The sequence below is a fragment of the Scyliorhinus canicula genome, chromosome 3 (assembly GCF_902713615.1).
Source record: "Scyliorhinus canicula chromosome 3, sScyCan1.1, whole genome shotgun sequence".
NCBI lineage: Eukaryota > Metazoa > Chordata > Chondrichthyes > Carcharhiniformes > Scyliorhinidae > Scyliorhinus > Scyliorhinus canicula.
In genome coordinates this window covers 9,236,902-9,257,982 of record NC_052148.1, presented here as the reverse complement: position 1 = coordinate 9,257,982, position 21,081 = coordinate 9,236,902, and the positions used below count along the sequence as shown (strand labels likewise).

The 21,081-nt window shown below is 46.7% G+C and overlaps 1 protein-coding gene across 5 annotated transcripts in view; it reads left to right on the top strand.

Annotated features, from left to right (window-relative positions):
* alms1 (ALMS1 centrosome and basal body associated protein) overlaps nt 1–21,081 on the top strand; it is a 116,199-nt gene that overhangs the window by 18,584 nt on the left and 76,534 nt on the right. For 4 of the 5 annotated variants that reach the window (XM_038793104.1, XM_038793102.1, XM_038793105.1 and 1 more), the window contains 2 exons: nt 148–277; nt 10,685–12,809. In XM_038793104.1, coding sequence (XP_038649032.1) covers nt 148–277; nt 10,685–12,809 — 2,255 coding nt within the window. The remainder of the gene's footprint in view (nt 1–147; nt 278–10,684; nt 12,810–21,081) is intronic. The other variant, XM_038793103.1, reaches the window with a different exon arrangement.

The following is a 21,081-nucleotide window of genomic DNA, read 5'->3' as shown; positions in this document are numbered from 1 at the left end:
CTTATTAAAAGAAAACTGGGGTCACAAAGGCCCCTGAACGTATTTGAACTTGTGTTCCAGTTTTTGCTGTCACCTTTATGTGGGACAGTATGTTCTGTGCGTAATCCTTTCAGTATGGTGTGCTGACAGGGATTGTTGTTCTTCCAGCAGAGTTGCAGGCAAGTGGGTTGTCTCCAGCACTCCCACTCTTAGCCTCATACTCCACGCAGAATCAGGAGGAGGAAAGTCTTTCCAACACCATCTTTCATCGCTCTCCAGTGGAGTTTGCCCCTCTGAGGTAAGACCGCTCTGTACCCCTGCATCCATCAAAATAAATAATCTGTTTCTTAACCTTGCTGAGGAGCAAGTTGATCAGAGGTTCAAGATGTGAGGAGAGGAAGCAGGTGAGATTGGGGAAAGCTGGTTCAGTTCAAGCAGCAGATCAGAATCACTCAGTCCTTCAGGCCTGTCCTGCCATTCAATAAGCTCAGGCTGATCTGACAGTAAACTCAATCCCACATCCCTGCCGACCCCTGATAACCTTTCTCCCTCTTACTTATCAAGAATCTGTCTATCTGACTTGAAAATATTCAAAGATTCTGCTCCCACTGTGTTTTGAAGAAGAGAGTTCCAGAGACTCGCTACCCTTGAAGAGAAAGACATTCTACTCCCTGTTTAGGACATCTAGTCAGCACTTAACAGTGGCCAAGTGACTCAACCAGAGCCGCAACGTTTTAAGTTTTTTTTAAAGCCTATTTTTATTGGGTTTTTATTGGTGTATTTACAGATCTTCACACAGAGAAACCTAAACGAAATAAGAAAAACACTACAAAACTAAAATAACCAAGGGGTGGGAGAATAAAAACAAAAACAGGGGACCTGTATGTACAGAGAAGCAACAAAGAGAACATTTGATTACACATGCCATTGGTGGGGGGGCTTCCTCTCCCGCCCCCCGCCCTTCTGCCCTGTCTTTTTTTAAGACATCCAAATCAAGTAAACGAAACTGGGTGGGCGGTGCCCCTGATGTCACTTGCATCTCCCGGTCGGTTTTCTTTATTTTGTTTCTGTGCGTTTGCCACTTTGGCCGTCCGTCGTTCCTTCCTGTTGTACTTTCTTACTATCTTTTGCCCTGCTGTGTTTGTTGTGATCATTGTCGTTTCCTGTGCTCCCTCCGCCACCACCATGTTCTCAGGAAGCCATATTCCGACCCCCGGGTGGCAAGTCTGATTTTATCCATTTGGAGAAATTCCGCCAGGTCGGACAGCCAGTCTGCAGCTTTGGGTGATGCTGCTGAACGCCAGCCGAGCAGGATTCTATGGCGGGCGATCCGGGAGGCAAGAGCGTCCGCCCTGCTCCCCATGAAGAACGTTTTAAGTTTTACGACAGTGCGGAAAGATCGATTTGTTCCAGGAGTGATAAGATAAGAAATAGGGCATGGTTGTTTTATAAACAAACTTTATGAAAAGAAAAGAAAACAATATTTAAACCTTTAAACTTCAATCCTTACAATAGCAGATTACATGTAGTTTCTTAACACTAGTTCCCAGCAAACAGCACTTTACACCACATGCAACTCACCTTTCACTTATACCAGCAGACAAAGGCAATACTTGCAGAACCCTTTTCCGAAGCCTGCCTCAGTGGCAACTTTCATGACCTCTCTCGGTCGATTTCCAAAGCCTTCTCTCTCTGTTCAACACTGGATTCTTTATCTTACTCTCCCTCCCTCCCTCCCTCCCTCCCTCCCTCCCTCCCTCTAAGCTCCGCCTAGCCCCTCAAACAAAGGTTTTCTGCTAGGGTTTCCAGCCATGAGCCCATCTTGGCTGTTTGATTGCCCACTCCCATTTTGCAGAAGAACAGAGCCATGCTTTTGATATGCAACTAACCTCCCATTGACGGACAAAGACGCCATCAGACTCTGTAATGGCCTAATAGCTGGGTCAGACAGGAGTGACATAAGAACTAGGAGCAGGGGTAGGCCATCTGGCCCTTCGAGCCTGCTCCGCCATTCAATGAGATCATGGCTGATCTTTTGTGGACTCAGCTCCACTTTCCGGCCTGAACACCATAACCCTTAATCCCTTTATTCTTCAAAAAACTATCTATCTTTATCTTGAAAACATTTAATGAAAGAGCCTGAACTGCTTCACTGGGTAGGGAATTCCATAGATTCACAACCCTTTGGGTGAAGAAGTTCCTCCTAAACTCAGTCCTAAATCTACTTCCCCTTATTTTGAGACTATGCCCCCTAGTTCTGCTTTCACCCACCAGTGGAAACAACCTGCCCGCATCTAACCTATCTATTCCCTTCATAATTTTACATATGTATCTATACGAGTCCCCCCCCCCCCCCATCCTTCTAAATTCCAATGAGTACAGTCCCAGTCTACTCAACCTCTCCTCGTAATCCAACCCCTTCAGATCTGGGATTAACCTAGTGAATCTCCTCTGCACATCCTCCAGTGCCAGTATGTCCTTTCTCAGGTAAAGAGACCAAAACTGAACACAACACTCCAGGTGTGGCCTCACTAACACCTTATACAATTGCAACATAACCTCCCAGTCTTAAACTCCATCCCTCTAGCAATGAAGGACAAAATTCCATTTGCCTTCTTAATCACCTTTTGCACCTGTAAACCAACTTTTTGCGACTCATGCACGAGCACACCCAGGTCTCTCTGCACAGCAGCATGCTTTAATATTTTATCGTTTAAATAATAATCCCGTTTGCTGTTATTCCTACCAAAATGGATAACCTCATATTTGTCAACATTGAAGATAAGGGTGGATTGGCCACGCTAAATTGCCCCTTAATTGGAAAAAAATTAATTGGATATTCTAAATTAAAAAAAAATATTTGTCAATATTGTATTCCATCTGCCAGACCCTAGCCCATTCACTTAACCTATCCAAATCCCTCTGCAGACTTCCGGTATCCTCTGCACTTTTTGCTTTACCACTCATCTTAGTGTTGTCTGCAAACTTGGACACATTACACTTGGTCCCCAACTCCAAATCATCTATGTAAATTGTGAACAATTGTGGGCCCAACACGGATCCCTGAGGGGCACCACTAGCTACTGATTGCCAACCAGAGAAACACCCATTAATCCCCACCCTTTGCTTTCTATTAATTAACCAATCCTCTATCCATGCTACTACTTTACCCTTAACGCCATGCATCTTTATCTTACGCAGCAACCTTTTGTGTGGCACCTTGTCAAAAGCTTTCTGGAAATCAAGGTATACCACGTCCATTGACTCCCCGTTATCTACTGCACTGGTAATGTCCTCAAAAAAGTTCCACTAAATTAGTTAGGCATGACCTGCCCTTTATGAACCCATGCTGCGTCTGGCTAATGGGACAATTTCCATCCAGATGCCTCGCTATTTCTTCCTTGATAATAGATTCCAGCATCTTCCCTACTACCAAAGTTAAGCTAACTGGCCTATAATTACCCGCTTTCTGTCTACCTCTGTTTTTAAACAGTGGTGTCACGTTTGCTAATTTCTAATCCGCCAGGACCACCCCAGAGTCTAGGGAATTTTGGTAAATTATCACTAGTGCATTTGTAGTTTCCCTAGCCAACTCTTTTAGCACTCTGGGATGCATTCCATCAGGGCCAGGAGACTTGTCTCCCGTGAGGTGTGTCCCGAAGAACAATTCAAACCTGGGCTCCAGATCATTACCCTGGGTCTCTGGATTATTAGTCCAGTAACAATACACACCACCAATACTTGCCCAATTCCCCTCACAATGGACAATAATGTTCTATTAGCTTTCCTAATTATTTGCTGTGCCTGCGTAATAGTTTTTTGTGATTTAGGCATTGGGTCACCCAGATCCCTCTGCATCACAGAGCTCAGAAATCTCTCATTGTTCAGACAATATGCTTCCCTTTTTATGCTTCCTACCAAAATGGACATTTTCCATCTTTATACAGGTTGAGCATCCCTTATCCGACATGCTTGGGGCCGGGTATGTATCGGATTTGGGAATTTTTTGAATTTCGGAATATAACTTTAGAGGGGGTGAAATGGTCTGTTCCCGGGACCTGCGTATGTGCAGCGGGATGGGACCTGCACATCGCCCGGGAACCTTCCCAAAGCCTTGTGGGATTTCCCACTCATGACCTCACATCGGATTTCAGAATTTCGGATAACGGTGCTCAACTGGTACTCTATTTGCCAGATCTTTGCTCACTCAAACTATATGTATCTTTTTGTCGCCACCTTTTGCCCTCTTCACAACATACTTTCCTACATGGTTGAGAACAGACTCTCATTGGAATCCACGGGAAATATGAAGCCATCCTAGAAAGGCAAACAGGATATTGTCTAAATTAGGAAAGAGCAGAAGCCCTTTTCAGCCGCTTATATTTCCATCTCCTTTTGTATCATCAGCAAACTTGTATACGTTCTCAGTGTCTTCGTCTAAGTCAATAATATTGATTGTAAGGAGTTGAAGCCCCAGCACTGATCCTTGCAGCACTTCACTTGTTACATGGTTTAGCACAGGGCTAAAGAGCTGGCTTTTAAAGCAGACCAAGCAGGCCAGCAGCACGGTTCAATTCCCATACCAGCCTCCCCGAACAGGCGCCGAAATGTGGCGACTAGGGATTTTTCACAGTAACTTCATTTGAAGCCTATTTGTGACAATAAGTGATTTTCATTTCATTTTACTTGCGAATGGTCCATTAATTCATACCCTGCTTCCTGTCCTTTAACCAGTCTCTATGCTAATTATCCCCAACTCGATGAGCCCTTATTTGACATTGTAACAATTTGTTCAGCACCATATCCAGTGCCTTTTGGAATTCCAGAAGCACAACATCTACAGGGTCCCCGTTGTCTGGTTACATCCTCAAAAACCTCTAATAAATCTGTCAAACATGACATTGGTTTCATAAAACTTTGTTTACTCTGACTGATGATATGATGGATTTCGAAGTGCATTGTTAAGACTTCCTTAATTCATTCCAGCCACATCTCTAACCTTTCTCCATAGCCCTGTAATGTTTTCTCTTCAGGTGCTTATCCAGTTCCCCTTTCAAAGCCGCAGTTGAATCTGTTTTCCACCACATTCTCAGGAAGTACAGTCCAGATCCTAATACTTGTGTAAAAAATGTGTTTGTCATGTCACCTTTGATGCCCTTCTTTCTGTATGCTACTACCGATGACACCAGTTGCCTATTGGGAATATCTCTATCAAATCTCCTTTCAGCCTTCCCTTTTCTAAGGACAACACCCACAGTTCTCCAATCTATGTAACTGATGTCCCTGATTCCTGAAACCATTCCAGAATTATTTCTATCCCCTCTAAAGCCTTCAAATCCTTCCTAAAGTGTGGCGTCCAGAATTGGACAGGATACTCTGGTTGTGACGGAGCGAGTGTTTCATAAAGTGTTGTGATCTCAGGGAGACCAGTAATTTAAAAAAGGAGATTTGAATTCCAAGGTATTATCTGAAAGAATTGCACGTCAAGGTTTCATGTTTTAGAACATAGAACATTACAGCGCAGTACAGGCCCTTTGGCCCTCGATGTTGCGCCGACCTGTGAAACCCCTCTAAAGCCCATCTACACTATTCCCTTATCGTCCATATGTCTATCCAATGACCATTTGAATGCCCTTAGTGTTGGCGAGTCCACTACTGTTGCAGGCAGGGCATTCCACGCCCTTACTACTCTCTGAGTAAAGAACCTACCTCTGACATCTGTCCTATATCTATCTCCCCTCAATTTAAAGCTATGTCCCCTCGTGCTGGACATCACCATCCGAGGAAAAAGGCTCTCACTGTCCACCCTATCTAATCCTCTGATCATCTTGTATGTCTCAATTAAGTCACCTCTTAACCTTCTTCTCTCTAACGAAAACAGCCTCAAGTCCCTCAGCCTTCCCTCATAAGATCTTCCCTCCATACCAGGCAACATTCTGGTAAATCTCCTCTGCACCCTTTCCAATGCTTCCACATCCTTCCTATAATGCGGCGACCAGAATTGCACGCAATACTCCAAATGCGGCCGCACCAGAGTTTTGTACAGCTGCAACTCCCTCCTCCAGGTCATTTATAAAAATGACAAACAGCAGTGGCCTCAAAACAGATCCTTGTGGTACACCACTAGTAACTGGACTCCAGTCTGAACATTTCCCATCAACCACCACCCTTTGTCTTCTTCCAGCTAGCCAATTTCTGATCCAAAAAGCAAGGAAAAGTTGCAAGAATTTATAAAAAGTACTACTAACTTAACACTATATTTCCTAAACATTTATTCTTTAACTGAAGAATTTCAGTGGGTCACTCCCCATTCTGCTTTTGTTTCCATCCCAAGCGTTCCCCTGTGCTTTACTTTTTAGAGTTCCTTCACTTCTGGGATGAAACTAAAATGTGCCATAGCTCTCGGGCATTCAGTTTGATTATTTTCAGTCCTCCTGAGGATTCCTTCCTCAAGATGTGGCATTTCTCAGGCTCCTTCCACTGTTATGGGCCAGGGTTTAGAGAACCCCAAAGTGTATCATGGAGTTCACCTGACCCACAACTTTTAATAGATTGTGGTATGGGGAGTACACGGCCCTACTTTACAGGTGTGATGCAACAGAGAGCTAAAGTACTTTTAAATTAAAACAATGTTTATTTATGAAACCAGTTAACACTTTATAAACCCACAGTAAACATCTTAACAACGATCAACACCAATCATCCCCACAGATAAAATATTCTATAAGTAACCCTTAATCTTTCCTTGCAACATCCATAACACAGAGATCAGGTTGAAATTCTCTACTGAGAGCAGTTATCAATTTGAAATCACCCAAATGATCTGGAGACAGTCTTTAGATTGCAGAGAGATCCTTATACAGCTGCCTGCTTTTCCTGCAGATATCCAGCTCTCCAAAAGAAAACTTTTTTAAAATTAAAATTTTTTTTTTAAGAGTACCCAATTCATTTTTTTCAATTAAGGGGCAATTTAGCGTGTTCAATCCACCCACCTTACACTTCTTTGGGTTGTGAGGGGGAAACCCACGCAAACACGGGGAGAATGTGCAAACTCCACACGGACAGCGACCCAGAGCCGGGATCGAACCCGGGACCCCAGCGCTGCGAGACTGCAGTACTACCACTGCCACCGTGCTGCCCTACAAAACAGAACTAAGCACACTGTAGCTGCCTGCTCAAAAAACAAAAGTGAAGGACAGACAGTCCAGCTCCACCCACTCTCGGACACCAGTACAGCTATCTGACAAATACCCATTTCTTAAAGGTACACCCACTACAGTTATTTGATAAATACCCATTTCTTGAAGGTACATGACAACACACCTCTGACTTTGATTAGGGACCTCACAATTGTGGACACCTTGATTCGAGCATGGGCCTCGGTTCGTGACTCAGAAATATCCCTGATTGCTGATATCCCTCTCATTTTAGTCGTCAACTCCTTTGCCGCTCCTGGCAGATTCTCGCTCTCCCTTTCTCTCTCTGCTTGTTTCCAACATGTTCCTGTTCCACATAAATTGCCTGTTTCAAAGCTGCTCCCAAGCTGACAATTTCTGTGAGAGAAAACAGATATAAACTCAAAACACAAAAGAATCTTTCCTGCAATCTATCCCCATGGCAGTGTGGCACACTTGGGGTGTCTAAAATAGAATTTTTTATAAATTATATCCGATTCCCAAAGCTGTCCTTTGATATTTTAAGACATTCCCTTGTTTAACTGTAGCCATCTCATCTCCACCAAGGCTCAACAAAGAGGTCAGCCAGAGTTTACAGTTTTCATACTTCCCCCCTCTGATCTCTTTAAGTAAACATGCCTATCCTTTAGCAACTATCTTAACAGTTTATTTGACCAATTTTTCAAACCAGGAGTTTTCTTCTATCTGACATTTAAATATTTCAATTCCCAAACTACAACATATTCCTAAAACATATGAATCGATAAATTACAAATTTGTAATCACTTCCTAACTTTTGCACTCAATGCCTCTATTTATAAAGGCTAAGATCTCAAATGCCTTTTAAATCACTTTTTCGACCTGCCATGCCTTCAATGACGTTTGCGCTTGTACACCCAGGTTGTCTATCTTATACCCCCTTTAGAGTTCCATCTTTTACTTTGTATTGTCTCTGGTTGTTCTGCCTCCTAAAATGAATCATTTACACTCCCAACAGTTTGACTATGTCCTCTTCAGTTCTTGTTACTATTTTTCTCACAGTTACTGACATTTCTCAACTTCGTTTCATTGAAAATTTTGAAATTGTGCCCTGCACGCTCAAGTCTAGGTCATTAATGTATTTCGAGAAATGGGGAATGGAAGCCCCATTGTATGCTATCCTCCTGTCCAAAAAGCAACTGTTCACCTACAACTCTGTTTCCTGACATTCGGCCAACGTTGTACGCAATGTGCAGCGCTTCCTATTTTTTCCTTGTCTCCAAGTTTGTTGCTTCCCCTTGTTGCACGTTGAAAAATTAAAAATGCACATGGGTATGGTGGCGGAGAGCTTGAGGAAACGTATGTCCAAAGTTGCCTGTTCTCCTCAGCATACTGTACTGTGATGGAGATCACGCTCGCCACAGAATTTGGTTTAGAATAAGGACCAGGAAAAGCATCAAGTATTTTAATCCAAAGTGAAACAAAATGTCTTTTAAAAGTCACCATTTGCTGCATGAAACTTTAGCTGACCCCAAGGATCATTAAGATATTCCAGACAAATATGGGATAAGAAGAATCCTTGAATTGACAATACCATAAATTATTTAAATTACCTTCCTGCAATTATACCCAAAAAACTATACCGTGGGACAAACATCCTTAGATAAGCAAAAGAACAAATCCTTCCTTCGCCATATAACTTTTGAAACTTAAGATAGCACCCTTCGGAAAAGTGTCTATTTGACCACCTATATATCTAAGAAACTTGACCTTGTTTAAGGTCTCTCTCCACCCATATATGAAATGAAAATCGCTTTATTGTCACGCGTAGGCTTCAATTAAGTTACTGTGAAAAACCCCTAGTCGCTATATTCCGGCGCCTGTTCGGGGAGGCTGGTACGGGAATCGAACCGTGCTGCTTGCCTGCCTTGGTCTCCTTTGATGTGGAGATGCCGGCGTTGGACTGGGGTGAGCACAGTAAGAAGTCTTACAACACCAGGTTAAAGTCCAACAGGTTTGTTTCAAACACGAGCTTTCGGAGCACGGCTCCTTCTTCAGGTGAATGGAAAGGCTTGTTCCAGAAATGTTTATATAGACACAGTCAGAGATGCCCCGGAATGCGAGCACCTGCAGGCAATCAAATCATCAAAGATGCAGAGAGAGAGGTAACTCCAGGTTAAAGAGGTGTGAATTGTCCCAAGCCAGTTCAGTCGGTAGGCCTCTGCAAGTCCAGGCTTGTTGGTGGGGGCCGAATGTAATGCGACAGATCCCGGTTGAGTCCGCATTCATGCGTGCGGAACTTAGCTATAAGTTTTTGCTCAGCAATTTTGCGTTGTCGCGTCTCCTGAAGGCCTCCTTGTAGAATGCTGACCCGGAGATCAGAGGCTGAATGTCCTTGACTGCTGAAGTGTTCCCCAACTGGAAGGGAACAGTCCTGCCTGTTGATAGTCGCACGATGCCCGTTCATTCGTTGTCGCAGTGTCTGCATGGTCTCGCCAATGTACCACGCTTCGGGACATCCTCCTTTGGTCTCCTTTAACAGCCAGCGATTTAGCCCAGTGTGCTAAACCAGCCCCAATATACTGACATTCAAGCAGACACTGAGATCGTTAAAGCGCATATTGTTGGTAACACAACAATACTAGCCATTTGGCCATAGGCAATTAACCAACATTAAGTGACAAGATAACAGGAAAAATCCTTGACTGAATGGGAGATTTTATGTATAAAAAGAAGGGCATTTTAGCAGAAAGGTACTTCTCACTCTGCCCTGCTGGAGTGTGAGTCAAAGTCTGTTCTGACAGCTTGCCTCGTCAAACAAAGACCATCACGGTTTTGTAAGTATGTTTCTATTAAACGTCTTAGAAATGTATTTGAAATTGATATGCGATACTTTAGGATTTTCTATGTTTTAAATATATAATTCTCTTAAGAGAAGTTAGTTTGTTAGCAGCTGACAAAGGACTGTTAACGGTTTTATATTCTTAACAGATAACTAAGAACTGTTAATCAATCTATATTTTTAACTCTGCAATTCTGTATGCATCAGTTGAGAATACCTCGTAATAAAAATATTATTATTAGAAAATAAACTGTATAGACTTACTCTCAAGGTTTCAGATCCTAGACACTCATTTAGGAAGTCTTAAATGGCAAGGACCCACGGCTGACAGAGGTAACGATTTAGTTATGAGTGACGTATCTGAACGTCTTCCACGAGAAAGTAACTGAAATCTTGTTTAACTGTTTGAGACCCGGGAAGGCACCCTCTCCTCGTGAGAGCTATTCTGGGTCTCAGGAGAGAAACAGATCTATCTGTTTTGGTGGCTTAACCTTATTTCTTAGGTTTGTATGAATGTATTATCAGATCCGGTGTACCTAAATCCCTCACAGTACTCACCACATGTCATGTCTGAAACCAGTCATGTACTGTGCCTCAGAATGACCGTCCCTAAGAGAAAACTGTTTCAATCAAACTCCACTAAGCAACACCACCTCCTTCCACCATCCCTCTCGTGAGACTCACCAATCTCTGTTCAATTATATTTCAGGGGGACCCCTGACCTATCTGGAATATCGTGCGAGGGATACACAAGAGCCTTCCGAGCCAAGAACTTCCAGCAGCCGGTCGTTGCCGAAGTTTCCCCAGACCGTGTGAGAGGCAGCCTCTCCCTGTCACAGCACCCGCTTGGAGACACCAGCAGCACCTTCTCCCTGTCACAGCATTCCCTGACGCTTCCCAGCCCAAAGTGGTCAGAGGCCACAGAAGACGAGGACTTTGCTCAGGCGGAGAAATATATCCGTGATCAGCGTTTCATGGAGCTTCCCAGCGTGCTTCCATGTATCAGGACTGATGGATCCCACCCTCATTCAGGCAAAGTGCAGACTCTTCCTGTTTCTGGCCATGAGTTTCCTCTGGTGGGGGAGCTGCCCACTCCACTGTTACTGGAGGAGTTTGGATTGACCAACAGCTCTGGCTTTACATCCAGCTCCGACAGTGCGACTGAAATAAATATGCCCCTTGATGCTGACAAGAGGAGCAGCTCGCTTGGGACAGAGGACACACAGGGTAATATAGACACTGGAAAGGAGTGGGGACCGAGCATCTCTGACCAGCCTGCTCCGAACCCCAGGTGGGCTCTGGTTTCTCCTCAATCACCTGAGCCTAGTGTGCCACATAAGCACTCTTCCCTGTCTGACCCAGGGATCACCTTTCCCAAACTTCTTGGAAATGGGAATATCAGTTCAGTGGACCCGGAGAGACCAGAGTTTTCTGACAACGTGGTCCAATTGCAAGAGCGACAAGCGAACGGCACCAGTCCAAGATCTCACTCTGAAGCAAGTTTGGAATGTCAAAGACCCTCTTCGACTGATTTACCTGCTACTTCCGTGAACGGTATCACATCGGCAGCTGGATTGGTGACTGCCAATGTTGAGCCTGCCATCTCACACTGTGGGAAGGAGGGTATGATCATCGAGGTGCTGTCCACCAGGAGTGGAGGCAGTCAGGGGGATGGGACTGAATTATGTGACTATAGCATTAGGCGGGAGCAGAAAGACAGTGAGCTTTCTCCCACTGTGTGTCCACCAAACCTCACTGATTCCTCATTCCTCACCTCTTTAGCCAATCCTGTCTGCCAGTCTACACCAGCTGTCCCCTTGAATTTATCAGCCAGGGGCCCTGCTCAGTTCGGGCAGATAAAGCCAGTGGCAAATCGATGCGTTGAAAGCCAGGCTCCTGTGACAGGCGTCTCCAAGTTCCCGCTGGCACCCTCATTTGGAAAGCAGGCTGTGAGCAGCACCGGTCAGAATGCTGCTTCATCCACCAGCCAGGCCTCTCCGGGTACCCTGCAGTCCATGCCACCCCTGAGCTACATGGAGAAAGTTGGGGCGTGGGACCTGCGCCGTTGCCCAGGTAGCAAGCCCAGCTTTGATAGCCTGGTCTTACATGGCCTGCGAGGAATTTCGCCCCGGCAGCGGGCATACAGTGCCATCGCTGACTCTCTAAATCACATGCTGACACGGATTAGTGGGTGTCAGAAGTCCGACCCTCTGCCAAGGAGAGGTATTGCAGCAAATTTCGGAACTGTTGCCCAGCAGACTGATGGGCAACAATCCACCCAGAGTGATGGACAGTTGTCAGACACTGCAAGCCTGGGTCCACCGCTGGGTGGCTCGCAGCTGGACACCAGAAGACGAAGCTTGGATGATGCCTCTCTCTACAAATCGGACTCACGTCGTTCCTGCCTGAATGAGGACAGAGGTATTGCCATTCCCTCACTGGAGTCTGCCAGGGCCCTGGGCAACTGTCTTTTGTCTCGCCACAGCGGAGCTGGCCAATTGATGCAAGACGATCATCTGGTTGCCAACGTGACTGAGAGGAGGGCGAACATGGATTCTGAGCAGACCGAAAGAGGGCCTGAGCATCTTACCACCTCACCTGTTCTCTGCCCTGCGAGTACCACCATCCAGCCTGGCCAATTCGATGTTTCCTCCCCAGAGGATGAGCACAGCCCGCCACGCAGCTCTCAGGACACCAGCCATGTGGGTGAACAGACACTGACTGTGTCAGGTCACTCGCTGACCAGCCTGGAAGTGGACAACTACGTTCCCATCTGGACACCATCCCGGCTGACACCAGACCCCAACCACTTCAATGTGGAAGACAGAATACCGGTAGGTGCCTCAGCAAAGTTACTCTCAGCTCTGCAGCTTCACTCTTCAACACATCTCAATGAACTAGCTCCCGTGTATAACACAGTCTGAGGCAGTGATTGGATTCAAGTACTTGCCACAATTGAATCCTGCCCATTACGAGGGGATGGTAGTGTAGTGGTAATGCAGAGGTCTGGCCTAATGTCCTGGGGCCTGGGTTTCAAATCCCACCAGGGCAGCTGGTGACATTTGATTTCACTAAATAAAATCTGTAATTTAAAAGCTAGTCTCAGTCAAGGTGACCATGAAACTATTGTCAACTGTCGTTAAAAAAAACCATCTGGTTCACTAATGTCCTTTATAGAACATAGAACAGTACAGCACAGAACAGGCCCTTCGGCCCTCAATGTTGTGCCGAGCAATGATCACCCTACTCAAACCCACGTATCCACCCTATACCCGTAACCCAACAACCCCCCCCCTTTAACCTTACTTTTTAGGACACTACGGGCAATTTAGCATGGCCAATCCACCTAACCCGCACATCTTTGGACTGTGGGAGGAAACCGGAGCACCCGGAGGAAACCCACGCACACACGGGGAGGACGTGCAGACTCCGCACAGACAGTGACCCAGCTGGGAATCGAACCTGGGACCCTGGAGCTGTGAAGCATTTATGCTAACCACCATGCTACCTTTAGGGAAGGAAATCTGCCGTCCTTACCCTGTCTGGCCTACATGTGACACCAGACCCACAGCAATGTGGTTGACTCTGAAATGCCATATGAATTGGCCAAGCAAACTGCTGCGTTCAAGGGCAGCTAGGGATGAGCAGCAAATGCTGGCCCGTCCAGCGACGCCCACGGTCCATGAAAGAATAAAATAAACAAGAAATGGAACTTCCCGGTATCTTTTACTGGGATTGTTCTCCTGGGAGCAGAGCTGATGAAGGGGAGACTTTTAAAAAAAAAATTTTGTGTAAAAATTTTGTATCGGATGTGCAAACTCCACACGGACAGTGACCCAGAGCCGGATCGAACCTGGGACCTCGGCGCCGTGAGGCTGCAGGGCTAACCCACTGCGCCACCGTGCTGCCGTGAAGGGGAGACTTAATGGAGGTGTTCAAAATAAGCAGGAATGGTCTCCATTAGATACAGATTTCAGATATTGGATTGGATTTGTTTATTGTCACGTGTACCGAGGTACAGTGAAAAGTATTTTTCTGGGAGCAGCTCAACAGATTATTAAGTACATGGGAAGAAAAGGGAATAAAAGAAAATACATAATAGGGCAACACAAGATATACAATGTAACTACATAAGCACCGGCATCGGATGAAGCATACAGGGTGTAGTGTTAATGAGGTCAGTCCATAAGAGGGTCATTTAGGAGTCTGGTAACGGCGGGGAAGAAGCTGTTTTTGAGTCTGTTCGTGCGTGTTCTCAGACTTCTGTATCTCCTGCCCGATGGAAAAAGTTGTAAGAGTGAGTAAGCCGGGCACCACGGTGGTGCAGTGGTAGCACTGCAGTCTCACGGCGCCGAGGTCCCAGGTTCGATCCCGGCTCTGGGTCACTGTCCGTGTGGAGTTTGCACATTCTCCCCATGTTTGCGTGGGTTTCGCCCCCACAACCCAAAGATGTGCAGGCTAGGTGGATTGAACATGCTAAATTGCCCCTTAATTGGAAAAAATGAATTGGGTACTCTAAAATATTTTAAAAAGTGAGTAAGCCGGGTGGGAGGGGTCTTTGACTATGCTGGCCACTTTCCCCAGGCAGCGGGAGGTGTAGACGGGGTCAGTGGATGGGAGGCAGGTTTGTGTGATGGACTGGCAGGGCCGGCCCAAGGTACCGGCAACTCGGGCAGTCGCCCAGGGTGCCATGTGCTAGGGGGCGCCAGAGACTCGGGTCCCGCGCATGCGCAGTTCGGCCGGTGCCAACCAGCGCATGCGCGGTGGCCGCCCTCCCCCAGGGCGGCCCCCCCCGCTCCCCCCCCCTGACCGCCCCCCCCACCCAATCCGCCGCCCCCCCCCACCCAATCCGCCCCCCCCCCCAAAAATCCGGCCGCCCCCCCCCCTCAGCCTCGGCCCCGGCCCCCGCCTCGGCCCCGCTTCCCCCCCCCCCCCCCCGCCTCGGCCCCCCTCGGCCCCGGCCCCCGCCTCGGCCCCGCTTGCCCCCCCCCCCGAAGGCGCTGAAGTTCAGCTTGCCCGGAGCGCCAGCAACCCTAGGGCCGGCGCTGTGGACTGGGCGGTGTTCACGACTCTCTGAAGTTTCTTGCGGTCCTGGGCCGAGCAGTTGCCATACCAGGCTGTGATGCAGCCCGATAGGATGCTTTTTATGGTATTCGGTATAGATATGATATGGTATAGATATTCGGCAGAAAGTCCAAGGCTGACATGCAGATTTCATTTCCACACTGAGTTTTGATCCAGGAAAGCTGCCTTTAAGGGTGGTGGAGACAGATTCGATAATAACATTCGAAAGGCAATTAGATAAATATTTGAGAAGGAAGAATTGGGACAGACTACGTGAGTGGGACTAACTGGATGACCCTACTGGGTGCAATGGGGGCCGAGTGGTCTCCTTAGCTACACCGTGCTACAATTCCCCAGTTGCACTGATTTCGTTGTATTGGAAATCCAGTCCTGTTCTGGGAAAGAAGCCGGCACTGTGATATCCAGATTCGACTGTTCAAATAGAGCACTGTGCAGCTGCATGAACTGCCAGTCAGTGGCCTTGTTAGATCAACTCAGCAGCCCCTCATATTGAGCTCCTTCTGTCGCCCGTTACACATTGTCTGATGTTCTGTGGTCCCATGCTGCAGAGCAATTTTAACAACTGATCTGAATCCTGCCTCACACGGCCACCCCTCCAGTCCATTTTCAAACTCAGCCCCCCCGTGACTTGCAAAAATACCCTTGACTCCTTCAGTGCCCAAAAATCTTATCGAGCGCCCTCATGACCACAGTCTGATGGAGCATTAACAACTCTCTGGAGTAGAAATTTCCAAGGATTCACATCTCACCAGGTGAAGAAATTCCTTCTCTCAGTCCTAAATGATTAACGCCCCATCAAATTGTAGAATTGTTGCACAGGAGGAGGCCATTGACCTGATATCTCCTGATGTGGCTCAGTGCCAGGGAGGTAGGTTTGACAAGCATCGAAAAGGAGGGAGAGAGGTTTTGGGAGGGACTTCCCGTTCTTGGGGCTGAGGCAGCTAAAGGTACAGCCACCAATGGGCAGTGTTTAAAATCGGGGCTACTGAAGAGGCCAGAATGAGAGGAGTGGATGTCTTTCAGAGGGTTGCAGAGCTGGAGGAGATGACAGAGATAGAATGGAAATGGCAGTGGTTTGGGATACTGTGGCATAATGCTACAGTCGCTGGACTAGTAATCCAGAGCCCCAGGCCCTGGGTTCGAATCCCACCATGGCAGGTGATGGAATTTAAGCTCGATAAAATATTTGGAATTGAAAGTCTTAACGATGACCATGAAACCATTGTCGATTGTCATAAAAACCCACCTGGTGCACTAATGTCCTTTAGGGAAGGAAATCGGCCAACCAGCGAGTGAACAAAGAGACAAAACATTTCTGTACAGATACATTCAAGTTGCATCAAATTTCACATACATACGACCAAATAAGGCAACAGTAATGAATGCAAAATTCCCATAGGCCATCCCTATACACTTCTTGACCTGCCATATATCCTGATTGGCTCATTTCACATTCCTCAGCCCTGGGCTCACTTCGCATTCTTCAGCCCTTGGGGGGGCCCCTTTCACTCAGCATTCTCGTCCTAGCAACTGCCCCTCCCCCCTTCCTGGCCATGCTTTGCTCAGTTCCTTTGTTCCGGCTCCTATACTCGGGTATCCTCTACATTATCCTAACTAATTATCCCATTTTGTATCACATTCGTTTGTTCAATTCCTCATTCCCTCCTTTTATCATTTCATGATAACGTATTGAAATGAAATGAAAATGAAAATGAAATGAAAATCGCTTATTGTCACGAGTAGGCTTCAATGAAGTTACTGTGAAAAGCCCCTGGTCGCCACATTCCGCCGCCTGTCCGGGGAGGCTGGTACGGGAATCGAACCGTGCTGCTGGCCTGCTTGGTCTGCTTTAAAAGCCAGCGATTTAGCCGAGTGAGCTAAAGCAGGCCCTTGGTCCAATCCCTAGATGTGCTCAGGATTCCCCTCTTGCAGAATTCTGTTGAGACTGCCCGCACGCAGAGGGGCAGGGGACTGTGGTAGGGACTAGAGTCCCGATAGCGATTTGGCGGCGAAATGGAGGTGACAAAACATTGGTCGCTGTGCCATTAAAAAGGAAGTAGTATCCTTGATCCGTATACAGGCTAGCATCACAATCAGTATATCGGTTGAGCAGGGATCCCCCAGCAGCCCAGTTTACCCAGCTTTGGAATACCCATTCGGGCTTCCTAGCAATGCGGAAAGCCCAATTCTCGTACGACCGGAGGTCTCTATTAGAAGTGAAGTGGTGGGGTATATACGCCCTCCACCATTGAAGCTTAGCATACTGTGAATGGGAGTTATCCCAAGGAAGGGGAAGGCAAATAGCTGGTGGGGCCGAACCCGGATCGTAAGGAACGGTAACTTGCTCGGGCGGTGGCTCGGAACGCTGACAGTGAACCACCGTTTTGGGGAGTTCCCCAAAGCGGTGAGACGGAAAATAACCTAGACACCGATGCGGGGTTCGGGTAGCAGACAACCCGTCCCTGGCCATACATGCGGTGGTAGATTTGGTAGAAAGGATTCATGCTGCCCAGGTTCCCTTCGTTCTGGGTCCTAAGTGAAGTAAGTATAACACGGTCTGATTTTACCTTTATGGCACCAGTCTTATCACATCCAAAATCAAATTTACAATTACTCCAAAAACAAGGCAATCTTAAAATCAAGGTGCTGCTGGACTGGGAGAAAGTGTAGTGATAGGGGAATGGAACTTGCTGCAATTCACTTCGTCAGAGAACATTGCAGAAATATCCTGTCCATATGTTAAAATTCTGCTTTCTAATATGTATTAGGAATTCACTGGATGTAAATCTCACACAGGCCATGTTGCTGAAAGTGTGGATAGCCACCAAACCAGGTCATTCCTCTTTCTCTCTCACACTCACACCCTCTCTCTCTCACACATACTTGCTCACTCACACACACACAAACACATTCACTCACTCTCTCACATTCATTCACTCTCTCGATCTCTCTCTCTAACACATACACACTCTCTCACTCACTCTCACATATTCGCTCACACACATTCGCACACAAACACATTCACTCACTCTCTCACGCCCACCCTTTCTCAAACACACTCTCGCTCCCTCTCACATACACACACACATACACACACATTCTCACACACACACGCTCTCTCACACACACTGTCACATACACACACACATTCTCTAGGACTCAGTTATTCTCGTTCACTGACTCAAACCCACCCTCTCACTCGCTCTCACACTCACTTGATCTCACTCACTTATTCACTCTCACATCCACTCTGTCACACCCCTCTCCTCTCTCTCTCTCTCATACGCTCTCAAACTCACTTTCACACACCCCCATTCTCACACACGCATACACACTCAATCACTTACACACACACTAACGCACTCTCACTCACTGACTCACTCGCTCACCCACACGCCCACACAGAAACACATTCACTCACTGTCTCTCGCCCACCCTCTCTCTCACACACACACACACACACACACACACACACTCTCTCTCTCCCTCTCTCTCACACACACATGCTTCACACACTCACTGTCACATACACGCACACACACTCTCTCAGACTCAGTTACTCTTGTTCACTGACCCTCTCCCACGCCCACCCTCTCTCTCGCACACTTTCTCCCTCTCACACACACGCTTCACACACTCTCTCTCTTACATACACACACTCTCAGACTCAGTTACTCTCGTTCACTGACTCTTTCAAATCCACCCTCTCCCACACTCACTCACTCTCACACTCACTTATTCACTCTCTCACATCCACTCTCTCACACTCCTCTCTGCTCCCTCTCACACACTCTCTCAAACTCCCTCTCATAAACCCCACTCTCACACGCATATACACACTCAATCACTTACACACACATGCTCTCTCTCAAACTCACTCACACTCCCTTACTCACAAACACACACTCTCTCACACTCACTCACTCTCTCTCAAACTCAGAACCCCTACCCTCACACCCGCATACACACTCAATCACTTACTCACACAGAATCTCTCTCAAACTCACTCACTCACTGACTCACTCTCATATCCACGCACACTCTCTCTCACTCACTCTCACACTCGCTCACTCTCATTCACACACTCTCGCACTCACTCTCCCATACACACACACATACTCTCTCCTCGCACTCACTCTCTCTCACACACACACACACACTCTCTCTCAAATTCATTCACTCTCATTCACTGACTCACTCTCACACGCACACTCTCATTCACACATACACACACTCACACACTCTTACTCTCTCATTCTATCACACTCACTCTCTCACACACACTCACACATCCACACACACACTGTCTCACTCACTCACTTGCACTCACCAACACACATTCATTCACTCTCCTACACACACACACTCTCATTTGCACGCACACCCTCTCACACACACACTCGCTCTCACTCACACACACTCTCACATACGCACACACACACACACACACACAAGCACATGTTCACTCTCACACACACACACATTCAAAAGACAGATGTTTTCTCTGCAATAATTTTCATGTGATCATTTTGAAGTTGATCATAAGGGCAGTACAGTGGGTATCACTGTTGCTTCATAGTTCCAGGGTCCCGGCTTGGGCCACTGTCATTGAGGAGTCTGCATGTTCTCCCCGTGTGTCCGTGGATTTCCTCCGGGTGCTCCGGTTTCCTCCCACAAGTCCCCAAAGACTTGCTGTTAGGTGAATTGGACATTCTGAATTCTCCCTCTGTGTACCCGAACAGGCGCCGGAATGTGGCGACTAGGAGCTTTTCACAGTAACTTTGTTGCATGTTAATGTAAGCCTACTTGTGACAATTATAAAGATTATTACAATACTATTATTAATAGAACAAAAATATCATGATTCAGACATTGCTGTCAGAGGGGGGGGGGGGGGGGGGTTGAGGCAAACAGTACAGCTGAATTGAAGCTAGCACAGGAAATATAAGGTTTTGTCGATCACATTAGAAGAACAAGGATGGGAGGAGACTTGAGCTGAGCATAAATGCCAATATAGACTGACTGGGCTGAACGGTCTGTTTCTGTGATGTACATTTTATGTAATTATATTTAATTAAATGCAGTGCCCACTTTATCTCTGTCATATAGTTCAATGATCTTTTAGATTAGGAAACCGATTAGTAAGTTTGCAGACGACACAAAGGTTGGTGGAATTGCAGATAGCGATGAGGACTGTCAGAGGATACAGCAGGATTTAGATCGTTTGGAGACTTGGGCGACCAGATGGCAGATGGAGTTTAATCCGGACAAATGTGAGGTAATGCATTTTGGAAGGTCTAATGCAGGTAGGAAATATACAGTGAATGTTAGAACCCTCAAGAGTATTGAAAGTCAGAGAGATCTGGGTGTACAGGTCCACAGGTCACTGAAAGGGGCAACACAGGTAGAGAAGGTAGTCAAGAAGGCATACGGCATGCTTGCCTTCATTGACCGGGGCATTGAGTATAAGAATTGGCAAGTCATGTTGCAGCTGTATGGAACCTTAGTTAGGCCACACTTGGGGTATAGTGTTCAATTCTGGTCGCCACACTACCAGAAGGATGTGGAGGCTATAGAGAGGGTGCAGAAGAGATTTACCAGGATGTTGCCTGGTATGGAGGACATTAGCTATGAGAAGCGGTTGAATAAACTCGGTTTGTTCTCACTGGAATGACAGAGGTTGAGGGGCGACCTGATAGAGGTCTACAAAATTATGAGGGGCATAGACAGAGTGGATAGTCAGAGACATTTTCCCAGGGTAGACGGGTCAATTACTAGGGGGCATAGGTTTAAGGTGCGAGGGGCAAGGTTGAGAGGTGATGTAGTTTTTTACACAGAGGGTAGTAGGTGCCTGGAACTCGCTGCCAGAGGAAGTGGTGGAAGCAGGGACAATAGTGATATTTAAGGGGCATCTGGACAAATACATGTATAGGATGGGAATAGAGGGATACGGACCCAGAAAGTGGAGAAGATTCTAGTTTAGACGGGCAGCATGGTCGGCACGGGTTTGGAGGGCCGAAG